Source organism: Ceratosolen solmsi, unplaced genomic scaffold (genome assembly GCF_000503995.2).
Source record: "Ceratosolen solmsi marchali unplaced genomic scaffold, CerSol_1.0 scaffold56, whole genome shotgun sequence".
Classification (NCBI taxonomy): Eukaryota; Metazoa; Arthropoda; class Insecta; order Hymenoptera; family Agaonidae; genus Ceratosolen; species Ceratosolen solmsi.
In genome coordinates, this window is record NW_011948425.1 from 3,432,500 (window position 1) to 3,448,112 (window position 15,613).

At 28.4% G+C, this 15,613-nt stretch overlaps 1 protein-coding gene across 1 annotated transcript in view; it reads right to left on the bottom strand.

Moving 5' to 3' along the window:
• The window catches only part of Dip-C (dipeptidase C), a 34,681-nt gene that overhangs the window by 5,284 nt on the left and 13,784 nt on the right, over window positions 1-15,613 (bottom strand). Inside the window, exons 4-7 of the mRNA XM_011500328.1 lie at window positions 9,059-9,120; window positions 8,346-8,390; window positions 930-1,199; window positions 288-732 (exon numbers count right to left, since the gene is read on the bottom strand). Of these exons, the coding sequence (XP_011498630.1) occupies window positions 288-732; window positions 930-1,199; window positions 8,346-8,390; window positions 9,059-9,120 (822 nt within the window). The remainder of the gene's footprint in view (window positions 1-287; window positions 733-929; window positions 1,200-8,345; window positions 8,391-9,058; window positions 9,121-15,613) is intronic.

Consider the following 15,613-nt stretch of genomic DNA (forward strand, 5'->3'; position numbering starts at 1 on the left):
GCAAATGACAAAATTTACCGTTTATTATATATTTATTTTATGAATTTAATTATAAAGGAATTTTATAATTAATGTACAATATATATATATATATATATATATATATATATATATATATATATGTGTGTGTAACGTGTTCAACATTAAAATTCATCACTTAATAGTATCTGTATCATTATTCGCATATAACATTATTAATTAAAAACAATCTATGGTTAGATCGTGAAGATAATACATTAATGCCATACTCAATTGCCATGCTTTAAGGCCTCGTTAATTAAATATACCCTGTCTATAAAGTAGCATCCAGGCTCGACAGTAAGGACCATGCCTGCAAGCAATGGGCGAGCGGTTCTCAATTTATTCAGGCCAGGTTCCGTTGAACGTGCTGGATAATTGGGTAAGTAACCACCGACGTCGTGCACGTCGAGACCAAGTAAATGTCCTAAGCCGTGAGGTTGGAAGACAGCGCTCAAACCAGCTTTCATCATGTCGTTTACGTCTCCCTGTAGCAGGCCACCTTCCTTCAGAGCTTCTAACATCACTCGATTAGCCAGCAAATGCATGTCTGTCCACAGAACTCCAGGCTTAGCCGCTTTCAATACGGCATTTCTCGCATCCAGCACAGCATTGTAAATGAACTTTTGATCTACGGTGAATTTACCATTGGCTGGAAAGCTGCAGGTTATATCCGCTGCGTATCCACAATAATTTCCACCCATATCAAAAAGACTAAATCAAATATAATTATTATTGGTAATTATTATTAGCAAGATGTTAGAGTTAAGATATACAGGATATTACAAGTAGTAGCTTTAAGAAGTATTTTCATGCTCGTAGTTATAATAAATATGTGGTATCTCTGATTTTATTAGGTAAATTTTGATTAAAATATATCAAAATGTTTATTTCGTATGACCCACACTTACCACATATCACCATTTTTAATCAATTTATTATTGGGTGCAGCAGCATGTCCATAATGTAATATTGCACTATTGCCTCCGGAACTGCATATACAAGTGTATGAAATATGTCTGCATCCTCCTTCGGAGTAAATGTAATGTTGAAAAGCTGATTCAGCTTGAAACTCTGTTAATCCTGGACGCATTAATTTCATAACAACCTTATGAGCTTCAGAACTTACGCGTACGACGTACCGTAAAACTTCCAATTCCTTTGGAGACTTTATCACACGACTGTAAAACAAAATTACTCCTTCAATATGAATTATTTAATTGATTCTCGATAACAAGGATAATTGTGTTTGTAAGTAATTTCAATAATATTTTTTTATACACATTTCTAAGATACCGTTTCTTCATTACAGTCGACTTACAAACACATTTAACTAATATTAACGCTTGATATAAATTTTATACCATATCAAAGTGCTTCGTGGGCCGTTAGAAATGAAGCGTTCAAGTACTTGGTTAACTTATCGAGTTGATTATATAATTCGTACAATGTTTGAAAATCAAGAAGCATGACTCTAAGACCTATTGTCCTCAGATGCCTTACTTTCATTGCTTGCTCCCCTATTAAATTAGTAGAATTCCAGCAATAATATTCTGGTAATATTATAAGTATCGCTGTATTTTCATTTCTGTCTTGTACTAAATCCAACTCTAAAATCAATTTGGATTTCACCTTCTTATGAATTAAAGCATCGAGTGTATACAGTCCTGTTCTTGAGAATTTATCTAACGTAACATGTCTACTTATATTTTTTGCATTACCTCCTGCTAAATTTACTAGAGAAGCATCAACCTTTTTTATTATTTGATTAATTCTTAGATCAACAGCTGCCGGATCAATTTGCTTAAAACAATATAAAATAGGACCATCGTATGCTGAACATTCCAAAGTCATTGCTATATCCAATATATGTAATTTATCTCTTAAATATTGCACGGTTTTCATATCTTTTTGCAAGTGTAATTTATTCAAAAATTCTGACGAGTAAATGTGATTTACGTATTTGGGAAAATATTGATTTATGTATGCGCAAGATAATAATATATCTAATATTTCACCTTCGTTGAATTGCAAAAATTTTTGATCCAATTTATTTTCAAAAATTTTCCAAAACATTTCTTTATTTTGAGGTCCATAATTCAATTTTCCAAAAGCACTAATCATGTCAATAAATAAAAATAGTGGAAAGCTATTTCCATACATGAGAAAATACTTTTCAATTTTGTTGCAAATAGTCATGTTTCTAAGACGAACATTCGAACAATAAGAAATTATAACTGACATTAATTTATAATCACATTTTTTTATTTTTCTCTTTATTACAGTTTTTTCAATTGATTTTTCAATCGTAGAATTTATATATTTGATATCACTGAGGTTTTCTATAAACTTTAGTACATCGGACTTTGAAATTGATGTAAAGTATAAGTTTGTCCATTCGCTGGCACATTTCAAAATGACAGACGAATGAAAATCATTGTTAAGCAAATTTAGAATATCGATCATTTGATATACTTGCAAGTGATGAAAATTGTTTGCCAATTTTTTCTCTAATAGTGTCTGTACCCAATTTCTACTTCTTTTCATATGTACTAGTGACTTAAATAATGGTGCCAAATATTCAGCCGTAATATCGTCCTGCCTGATTGTAAAACCAGTCCAAAAATAATCTATTACTTCCTCGCATTCAAATTGCTTAAAATTTGTAAAAAAATGAATAATATCAATTAATTGCTGAATACTGAACTCTCCGTTCATTGATCTAACCAGCGCTTCATTAATAAGTATATCCTTGTACATTTTATTTAATGGAATATACTTCTCTTTTAACAATACTTTCAATGCTTCTATAATTATTTCGCTGTCTTTACTGTTTATAAGATGCTTTAGTAATTGTCTTATAATTGCCGTTCGATCGTTTGAAAATTGTGGAAAATGTTTAAACTTTTGCTGCTTCATTTCTAAATCAAAAACCTTCTTTAATGATTGCAGTGCAATTTTGCTATTTATCTCGTTATAAATTAAAGATTCTAAAGGCGAGTTCATCTTATTCTCTGTTACTATGGTGTCAAATTTTTTAAAAATATCTTCTATTTCCATATTTTGAATAAGCTCCAATTCAGCAGTAAATAAAATTGGAATACTCTCTAGTTTATTATTGAACTTCTTTTTCCCCGTCATTTCTACGTTAGACTCTTTATGCGACTTAATAATGCTTGAAATGTCTGTTTGCTTTATATACATATTATCTAACGAAATGTCAATATCTTTTTTTTTATCCAAAAATCTTGCAAAATCATTGGTCTTCTTAATAATCATTGGCAACTCGAAAATACCAAGTCCCTGTTGTACAATAATTTCAGTTTTTAATAAATTATCTTCTTTTACCGCATATTCTTCATTTAATTGATATTGTGTACTAAATTTTATTGCAAAATAATTCAATCTCTTAGAATTTGGAAGTATCAATCTCTTCAACAGCTTATTAATTAACATACTGAGGAATGCTGGATATCATTTTTTTAGACGGCACATTACTTTGTACAACATATTTTTCAAAACTACAAATTTAAAACCCCTATCTTGACGTAATATTATAACCTTACAATAACAACGAATTTAATTTCATCGCAATGTATTACTAAAGGTTCATATAAAAAAAAAATATCAACACGGCTTAACCGCAAGCCGCACTTACTCAAAGAATTTTTTCATAAAAAATTTATAATCTTAAAAAACTAAACGTCTTCAAAAATCATTTGCTACTAAATAATTTCACGTCCCAAGACAAAATAGATTCGCGACTGTCATAATTTCACGGTGGCGCCCATAGATGGCGGGACGGAAGCAAAATAATGCCAAATACCTCCGGTCCCCTTCCGCTGCATTTGTTCAATGATTTTTTTCAATATTTGCGCAGGACGAGAAACGATGAAGGATGAGGCTCGACTTCCCTTTCAGGAGTCATATTAGAAATATGACATTTTTAAAGGGGACACGACGACCAGCAGTTTTAATAGTAGTTAACATAGCTCGATGACTTCGACATGCGGAAATAACCTTTTGAAATCATCGATTGGTTCAAGTACGAATACTATCAATATTAGACAATAATAATAATAATAATAATAATAATAATAATAATAATAATAATAATAATAATAATAATAATAATAATAATAATAATAATAAATGAAAGACTAATTTATTAAAAACATTTAAAAAAGAGAGAAAGGTTTTAAAATAAATTATAGTTTCATTAATCATTTTCCATTCAATTAAAAATTTATATAATTTATAAATAGAGAATTATATAAATAAGAAATATTATGAGTTGTTTCATTCTCTTTTCTAAGAAATATAGTTATTTAAATAATAATTTCGTTGAAAAAGCATAAAATAATGTATTAATAGGAAATTATAGAAAATAAATACTACAAAAAAAAAAAGAAGAAATTTTAATATATAAACTACAATGACATATATTCATTACGAGAAAAATAAAAAAAAAAACCTGTAATTAACTATTTACTTATTCTCTTTTAATAATTGGAAATTAAAATTAAGAACGTTTAATAATTATTATTCCATTAAATTAGCATGCTTATTCTTATTCCAATTAATTATTATATTATAAACAATAATAATTAATGGAGAATGTATTGAATTATTGATTAATTAAAAATAATAACTCAATAATTCACAATTATTCCAAAAATTCAGTAAATATACATTACGAAATAATGTAAAAATAAATAAAGAAAATAAATGCTTATTTAATCATATGTATTCAAACGTTAATGAAATAGTTCTTATGGCTTTTAAATAATCTCTCTGTCTCTCTCTCTCTCTCTCTCTCTCTCTCTCTCTCTCTCTCTCTCTCTGTCTCTGTCTCTCTGTCTCTGTCTCTCTCTCTCTTTCGCGCGCGCGCGTGCGAGCTTTACATTAATAAAAAGGCTGACTATTGCTAGTGAAATGAAATATAATATATTTACAGTAATACATACACAATCAATTATAATTATATACAATTTTCTATATATTTGCATATTAAAATAAAATTGATTATATAATTGACAATTTATTTAATGTAACGTGCCTACCTATATTTACTACTTGTATTTATTATTTATATGTGATAAATTATCGTTGAAATAGAATATTATAAAAGTGATATTAATTTTCTGTAATTTATCAGTTACTAATATTTGTTTTAGTTTTAATTTGTATTAGTTTTAATTTTTAATGAAGTTTTTAATGCATATTATGTGCATGTGTGCAGATATATATTTCTTGACTTTCTATCTTATAATATTCCTTTTAGTTCTTATTTATGTATTAAAAGAAAAACTATAGCGCTACTTAATTATATTAAAGAATATCAGTAAATTGACAATAATAATTTTTTGTATACATCCAATAATGAAAAGATGTACTTAAACTATTACTTTGTCACTGTCCTACTGATATTTATAACTTTTGTTTGTTACTTGTACTAACATGTATTGGTATTGGTGGAAAAATAATATTAAATGTCGATGAACTATGTAACGAGAAAATTTAGTCAATCAAAATCCATAAGAGTTAATCCATACCGTTGCGAAACCACTGATTGAAAGTTTGATTTTAAACGAAACTCAGATTACATTTTGAAAAATAGTTCGGCAAAACCGCCTCATCACCGTAAAAATCAACAACAACGATCGTACGTTCTATTCATTGATAAACAAATTAAACGCATTAAACGCACAAAGATGAGAATTTTGAAGATGTTGAGTGACTAAGGCACGAGGACGATGACGTTCGGAATGTCACGTTTCACGACAAACGCGATTGAAGTTCGGTGCATTGGACTTTTATTCGCTTTTTGTGATTATCGGATTATTGCACATACATAAGACTACAGACGCACGTGTATGACTGTACGCATTAATGTACGAACCACGCATGCTGCGCAGCAACTGATGTGCATAATTATTAATGACAGCACAGATCCTTATTATGATTACAGAAGTTATAAAAAAAAAAAAATAATAAAATAATTACTTTTCAAGGAAGCTCCACTAATGTTTTTTACTATTTGTTAAAAAATTTGTACCGCTCGCTGTTAAAAATTCACCCACAGTTGTACTGTAAAATTGAAATGGTGCCGTAATGCATTGAAATGTCTCGTAGGCCTAGAATTATCATTTTTCCCAATAGAGCAATGGGATTTTTAAGTATTGTAAGCTTCGGTTAAATAATATTTAAGAAAAAAATTGAGACATTAGAATGTTTATCACTTGTAGTAATTGAATTTTCTACAATGACTTAAAATGCAAATAATCGAACGGAGCGTACGAAATTATAGTTACAAATGCTTTATCGATTGCATCAAACACTTTTGAAAAGATATTGAAAATAATATTCGTTTTAAATGAAATTTTCATTAATAGAGCTATCACGTTCATTATCATTTTATAATTTTAATAGTAAAATATATTGCTTTTGCCGCTTATGTAATAATGCTTACTCTTTATCTGATTCCTGTACAATAATAATAATAATAATAATAATAATAATAATAATAATAATAATAATAATAATAATAATAATAATAATGATAATGATAATAATAATAATAGTTTTGTTTTTCATTTTGTCATTCGTGTAAAGGCATCAATCATTATAATTCTACGATACAATTTCTCGTAAAATAATAAAGAATAATTTTTTGAAAATTTAGTCGAGCCATTTATTTTATTTTTATTATTAAGAAAAACGAGGGCACCAACTTGTATGTAGACTTATTTATAATTTTAATAACTAGTTGGGAGTTCAGCCTACAAACATGTAGTAAAAAGCCTGAGTTCTCGTTCAATATCTTTATTTTAAATTTCACTTTCTTTTTCAGTCCTGCAATTTTAGCCTGAATTGATTATTTATTTCGTTTGAAGAAAATTCATTTCCAAAACTCTTTCTATCTTTATGGTTGAAATTAACCTACAACTACTAATTGCTACAACAACTTAATTGTTTTCTGTATTAACATAATATTCAAATCGAGTAAACTAATTGTAACTATACACAGATTACGTAAATATTTAAATGACATTGATTTTTGCAAACAAAAATATACCAAAGGCTATACTATATTTATGAATTCTTGTATATTTTTTTTAATGCTTTAATAACTACAAACTAGCTTGAAGACTTTTTGTTAACGCGAATTAAGATAAAAAAAAACAACGACAATTATATAGTTATAATAAACTATAATAAACTTATAATAATAACAAAAAAAAAGAATATCATGAAATGTCTGTTATATCGTAAAGAATTTTTATGTTTCCTTAAACTTTATTTTTATCATCATTTCATTTTTTCATGAATATTTATTGATATTTACTTTCATTGATATTTATAGAAGAATTTTATATAACTCGAATTTTCAACAGAACACTGTTTTTTTTTTTTTTTTTTTTTTTTTTTTTATAAATTACGTAGCTCTAATGTAGTGTAGTGTACTATAATGTTATTATTTTATTTTAAGTAGTTTTACTTTGTTGAACTTGAAGCTTACTTTGCACCTTTGAAAATTGACAAAAAAAAAAAAAAAAAACATTATCATGTCATTTGTATGCAAGCAAAACATGATGATTATATTATTCATTGCATTGATAATCGTCAATATTTTGCTATTTCAAAGAAATGATGTATTTAACAATTAATAATTAATTAATCAACGAATAAGTAATTCTTATTATTCAGTAATTATTCAAATAAAATGACTGTTTCCAATCGTTGAATTCGAAGGTTCTCTTACTATTCTAACATTGAAACTATTTATTCGAGAAGAAAATCAAGACTAACAACAAAGATTTTAATAGTAAAATAATGAGAGATAATCAAGTAATCATAAGGCAACGATATGATTGTAGAAAATCATTTATAAAATAATATTTAATTGTTTATCTACGATTAATTAAGGCTATTTCATTAATTAAGCTGGCATGTCTGCGAATTTAAAAAACTACCCTATCACATTAATGTTCATGTATTATTCAAGAAAAATAGTTATTAAAAAATAAAACTGAGCAATTTACTTATTTATGTTACATAAAAAAAAAAAAAAAAAAATCACCACGAAATCTACTTGATTTCAGTTTAAATAAATATATGACAATAAAATATATTCATTATACATTCTCGTAATATTTACCGTTAATAAAAAAGGTTTTTTCCACGCTCGACATTTATTTTCGTTACAGATTAACAGAACAACAACATTCATGAATAAACAAGTATGCGTATCATTGCAACGACTAGACAAGTATGACATTATAAAAACAAACGAAAGAGATAAAACGTTAACTTGCATAACTTACCATTCACATATCTCTGGATACAGTATTTCGTTATTAACTGTAAACCTACAAGAATAGAACACAATTACTCATTATAATTTCATCGAAAATTACGAAATGAACAGATCGTCCACAGCAATTACTCAAATAATTTAGTTTATAATTGAAAATAATCGTTCGATGAAAACGATCGCGTTAATATGAAAGTCAAATCTAATCTATCAATTCCTTTATACAATTTCTTTCAAGGTATTTAGTGACTATATTATTTTCATACGTTACGTAATCATCTTACTCACACGATTAACAATAATTCGTTAAGTTTTTACTTCTTTAAAGAATTTGTGTACCGCATTTTAACTAATAATTGAATAATACAATATTAATTTTAATAATTTTAACAATCATTTCAAACTGAAATATCATGGATTATTAAGAAATTAAATACAAATAAATTTGTTCACTTTAATCATCATCATACAATGAAGGTTATTATAATTTATTATTCACGAATATAATTACAATATTATAAATAAATAAATTATCCAGTAAGTATAGAGAAATAAGTGAAGAAAAACATTAATCATTTCTGTGTCACGTAAAAACGTTATTACGCCTAAAAGTCATAAAATTCAATAAGCCTACATTTTTTAATATTTGACAGTTGTGTTATGATATTGCTTATATAATAAGTCGTGATTAATGTTTTCTTTACTGCTCGTGGGTCTACTCACTTATCGATGCCGTTAAACGTTGCTTCATTGCTCGTCAATCCGCTGTCGCTATTTACACCAAACTGCAATAAATAGATCAACGAGATGAGAAAAAAATATGGCACTTTTCGAAATTTTTTAGGCGAAAGAAAAGGAATAGGCTAAATTTCCCCGAGTATGCTATTTATGGATATATATATATATATATATATATATATATATATGTAATTGCGATACATGATTAAAAGTTTCTGCCTTACGTTCGATTAAATTTCAAGATTAATAATATAATGTATTATATTGTACGTATTTATAATATAATAATTTATTCATTATTTAATATTATATGTATTAATAATATGTGTGTATACACGCAAACGCTCAATCATACACGCGCGCACACGCGCGCACACAGACACACAGAGAGAGAGAGAGAGAGAGAGAGAGAGAGAGAGAGAGAGAGAATATATATGTATGATGTGTATGCAAAATTTATAATATTTTATGTTGTTTTCTAATTGTACTTACAGTATACTTTTATGATTCTAATTAAAAAAAAATAATAATAATAATAATAAAATTATGTTTTAACAATATAAAGCATTAAATAGAATAGTTAAATATAAAAATAATCGTGAGAAATTAAAGAAGATAGTAAGGTTGAAGTACCGAAAGAGAAAGACCAACAATTATTTTATATATTTTTATTTTGTTAGGATCGAATGCGTTTCATATCCAACTTAAATTTGTGTCAACTCTTAATTTGTAGCAGAAGGAAGTAAAATAACAGTACAGTTACAACATTTTTTTTCTTCCGTGAAGTATATTTCTTCGCTCGGTTGTACAGAGGTTCCTTTAAATTATAAATACAATTTATTCTTTAAAAAATATATATAAATCTAAAAAAAAAATTTATAGGCATATAGTATTTTTTATTTGTTATACAAATTAGATATGAATGACACATACACTATGATATATATTGCTTAGCTTCAAAAATCCTTTAATCCTCTAATAAAACACCTATATTACGAGACGTATTTAAATATTATATGAATACATGAAAAGAAAGCGCTGTCGATCAACTTGAGATGAACGTTTAATATTTCAAATATAACACTTTGTCCCTCGACATTTGCTTATAATATCCGTATAATTATATCAATATTTGCATTATGTTAAAGCAATGCGTATTTTCGGAAGATGAAGAAGAGCTATATTATCACTTTTCTGATAACGTTTCATTGATATTTCACCAGAGATTAATTGTATTAATATTAATCTGTTCACAAGGCGCTGCTTACAAATCTTTAACGCAAAAACATAGTTTAAGACGACGTTAGTCGTGAATTCCTACACACACCATCTGTTTGATAGAAAATGATAAATCATTTGCTGCATACGTTTACGTGTGACAGTACATAAAAATTCAATTCACTAAATATTTCTAAATAAAATTTTGTAATACATCTGTTTTAAAACAATGGCTAATAAATAAGTAAGCATTAATTTGATTTGAGTATAAAAGGAAAACATAATTGCCAAGTGTTAAAGCTATCAAAGTATTTAAAAAATTTAAAGCAAGCGCAATCACTTCTCAGTATCGTGAAATAATGATATAAATACGACCCTTAATTTATTTTAATGTTTTACGTTTAACTAACTAAGGCTAACGGCACCACATATATGCCTTATGTACGTATTTATATTCTTGGCTGTTGTGTAAAAGTTATGTGTAAGCCTACCTGTGCGTACAAACTTATCACAGAATTAGACAAGGAACAATTGTTTTGACTTCTTTGATCTTACGACTTATTTCTGTATATAATCGTCTGCTATACAGTATCGTCTGAAAGTTATTTTCAGTCACATTTAAAGACTGAAAATAACACACGACGTATGACATTGGAGATGAAACAAATAAAGAAACACATTTCTATGTTACTTAAATTAATTATTTTAAAATTGATATTTATATACCATATTTCACGTTTAAGCCTATTTTATATATTAAAAAAGTTTAAATAACTTATTTAATTGTTTATACAAAATTTGTTTAAATGCTTTGTGATTGATAATGTACACTATGTGTCATACACAATTCTTGGAATTTAAATGAAAATTTCTTAAAAGAAAGTGATGATTCATTCATTGTGAAGCCCAAAAATAATATATAAAATAAATATGAATTTATATTCATAATATTTGTATTTAGTGGAATTTGAATATAATTGTAATAACAATGAAAATGCACAAAAACACTGCTATGATATTTCTATTCTTGTTCTATTTTAACTTACGTGCTTATATAATTAATTATGGATAAAAATTAAAATCATCAGTAATAGTATATTTGGTATATTAATTGAAATAATAATGAAACAATAAATTAATCGTGTATATAATATGCTATTGCACTTGATAATGCAAGACAATTTGAAGTCTAATTTGTAATCATTTAATCTGTAAGCCATCATCGTATGTGTAAAATTAATAGCAATTATATAACATTATAAAAGAACTATTATTTACAAATATCTTGGAAAATATTTCAAATATAATAATAATCATTAAAATTTAATTTAACGATATTATTACATACCGTGTTTAATTGTACATTAGCAGTGAACTTTTGTTTGAAATTTAATATTGAGATACACATACGATAAACTTAATAAAATAATACATGAAAATTGGTCGATTTACTTATTGTTAAAACGCTAATAATTTACATAATACTATATTAATACATAATACACGTGTACAATATTAACAATGAATATTCGAGTTTCTTAAACATCGATTGTATGCTTATGATATTTATCAACTCAAAATATAAATATGAAAATATTGAACACATGGTTGATATTACTTTAAACTATTAATGTAAGGAATTATAGTATAAGAAAATATTGTAGTAAAACAGTACTCAATGTTAAAAATAATAATATTCTTGGCCATGTGCATTTACATCATTATTATTAACTTCATCGATCGAAACGCTCTCAAAACGTGCATTACGAAGGCCAATTTGGGGAAAAAAACGTTTATGCGATTAAGAGAGATAAAGATGGGGGGAGGGGGGGGGGAATAAAAAAATAAAAAAAAAAACGAGAATGAACAAAGATAAATGAAGTAAAAGTAGTAAATGGCATGTAAGTGGATCGATAAGTCGGCGACAGGCGATGGTTTGTTGCTTTGCTGACGCTATTGGACATACTTTTTAAAGAGAGAATAAGGAGAGTCACCATTTAACCAGAGTGACGTGGCAAATATGTGCTCTTGTGCGTGCGAGTACTCATTGCACGTGATGCGAAATTTCTAAAAAAAATTCTCGACATTCGAATGTAATGGTACAGAGTCGTATAACGAGGCATAAGACGAATGAACATGTACTTACTCGCGCTCCCGCATACGTAAATGTGCGCGTTGGCGATGGGTGGTGAGGGGTGGTGAGGGGTGATGAGGGGTGATGAGGGGTGATGAGGGGTGGTGAGGGGTGGGGGTGGGGGGGATAGAATGTAGGATGAGCAGTGCGGGTGTCGAAATATTAGTTATTTACGTGTCGGCATGGGCTCGAGCGTACATAAAAGGACAAAAGTTTTTCAATTCATTATTATCGAAAAGTTCCATTTTGGTATGCGGCGTGCGAAGCCAATGAGTTTAGTGACGTGGCACCCAAACACGAATTTCGATCAAATTTGAACGGACAATATGCGTGCGCTCATGCTTGATAAATATTTTGGATGCGGATAAAATTTCATATTTTCATTTACCGTTATTACTATTAAATAATAAGCAAAAAGTAAAAATTTTACGTTCCTTCTTGTTTACCGGCTGTTTATTTTAATTTTATATGCTTTTTACTTTTTCTCTCATGTCTCCTAGAATTATTTTTCAAAGCCATATTTTTAATCCTACATTATTAAATATTACTATTAGAAAAAAATAAATTTAATGTATGATTACATTGGTATTAATAACAATACAATAAATACAGGTTTGCAAGTTATCCAAGCAATAATAATGCTTACTTTGTTTGATAAAAGTTTTAATTGTCGTATATCTTATACAATACGGTATAAAATTTATCTCTACTCAATAATGAATTATAGCTCAGTTATTTTTGTAATTGATTGAAAATGCTCTCGCTATGATGTAAATTTATTTATTATTGGGCGGAAATAATACACCTGACGGATTTCAAAAAATGTATTCATTCGGTGATTAATATATATTTTGAATTTGACGAGGGAGCAGAGTAGAAATTTAATTGCAACATACGCTTTGTAAATATTCGATAATAAGACGCGAGTGATAATTAACATCTAAGCTTCGTTCCGATCAAAAATCATCGAGTCAACGAAAGCTTTGAATTTACATTTTGTCCTAGTCTTTATTTAATTTCTAGTTAATTTTTTTTTTTTTTTTTCTTTCTGATTCGTGCTATTTATTCTTACGTAAAGATATTGGCATAAAAATATTATTAGAAAGTTTCGAGTTCATTTTGATTCAGTATTTACTATAATAGAGAAGCATATGAAAAATTAGATAAGAAGCATAAAATAACGAAACCAAGAAATTAAACGTATAAAAGTGCTGAATTTGTATTAAAATTAATCTAAGGCTCCTAGCTTAATCATACACGTATTCGTGAAATTATTTTAGATGAAAAGGACAGACATGTAAATACAAGGCTCTTAAATACTTAATAAATGAACGATTGTATAAAATATAAGATAGACGATTTTTATTTGTTGAAATACGTAACGCGAGCCCAAAATTTCCAGTTGACTTATTCGTTTTTTAATATGTATATATACACACACACACATATATATATATATATATATATATATATATATATATACATTGCTCAAAGTATCGAAAGCACTTGGGCAACTTTTTTTCAAATGCGCATACCAATTTTGTGATGTTAAATCGAGCAATCGAGGCAAATAATTTAATTGCATAAAGTCATAAGAAAAATGCTGAATTACGATATTCCGTTGAAATTAGAACGATACTAAATATAAGTTTGTAAAATATATTGGGAGCCTTAACTAATCCTTAATAATTGCATTATTTGAAACGGCGTTATATTACAAAATGATGTTTGTTTCGTGCTTGATGATAAAAGAAAAAACAATTAGCATATAATAAATTAATAAATTCTGAAGTAAGAGTAATCAAAAGTTAATTGTCAAATTAATTATTATATTAGTTGGTAAAAGTAATTTGAAACGACTAAGGTGAAAGTTATTGCCAAAATACTTGGGTTTACCTATACGTTACTTGCACGTGGCAATAAATACATTAATCCCAAATCTTATTAGCGCCATATTTAGTATTTGCGAAAGGCGGTCGAAAAGTTGTCGATTCGCTTTCCGATTCTTCCAAATTATCATTGGTGTTGTAGTAATGTACGCAAACGAAAGAAGCTAATTATTATTGAATCGTAATGTTCGCCTAACATTCGACATTATCCAATTGAAAAAGTCGTCGAATAATTATTCATTGATAGCCTGACCAATCAATTAATAATAGCTATAGATGGGCTCTTTTTAACAGATAAAATAATCTTGATAAATGACAAAGTACTCGAGTATTTTTTGGCTCTACCCTATTAATCCGTTGTCCCCTTCGATCAACGCGAGCATATCTTCATATAATTATCATTATGCATGCGCAGTTGCGATAAAAAGTATCGGGCGTATTTGGCGAGGATTTATCACTCCAGCGACATATCGAACGCAAGCAAAAAGATCCGATTGAATGAAAGGCGCGAATCGCGTAATTTAAGTCGTGGATTGTTGTGCATGCCGCGACTAAGTATAAATCATGGGGAATGCACTGGGCTCGAGTTTATCAAGCGCTGGAAGAGAAAGCACGCCCGCGACTTCCTATATTACGAGCGCACGGGCTCTCGGTAGGTAATGAACGGTGACGTCTAAGGCTCGCAACAACAACAACAACAACGACGACGACGACGACGACGACGACGACGACGAGGACGACGACAACAATAATAACGATAATTATGATGATGATGATGATGATGATTATGATGATGATGATTATGATGATGATGATGATGATCATGATGATGACAACAATAATAATAACAATAATAATAATAATAGTAATTTTAATAGTAATAATAAAGTTGATGCTCGCTCGGCTAAGTGAAATGCCGTGGATTATGAGCGCTGACCGTGATATAACCGTCAGATACGCATCATTTGCGTCAAAAGTGAAAAGCGTTTTGTTAAACACGATCGGTTCGTTTTTCGCGCGTTGCGTATTCTCAGACTACGGACAGCATTGGGTTGAGCAAGTGATTGCGTTATTTATAGATTCGTATGTTCGCTTTGCGATTCAGTGAATGAAAATGTTTACTCTTTCACTTTTTTTATTCAGCGCTGTTCGTGACCAATTAAACACAAGTTGTTCTATTTATCTATTTAGATTGAATATTAATTATAATTAAGAAGCTGCTTTCTAATGGTATGAAATTATATCTGGATAAATAAGAGGCCTTCTTCGACGTTTGCCTTGACGTCCCCCCCCCCCCCT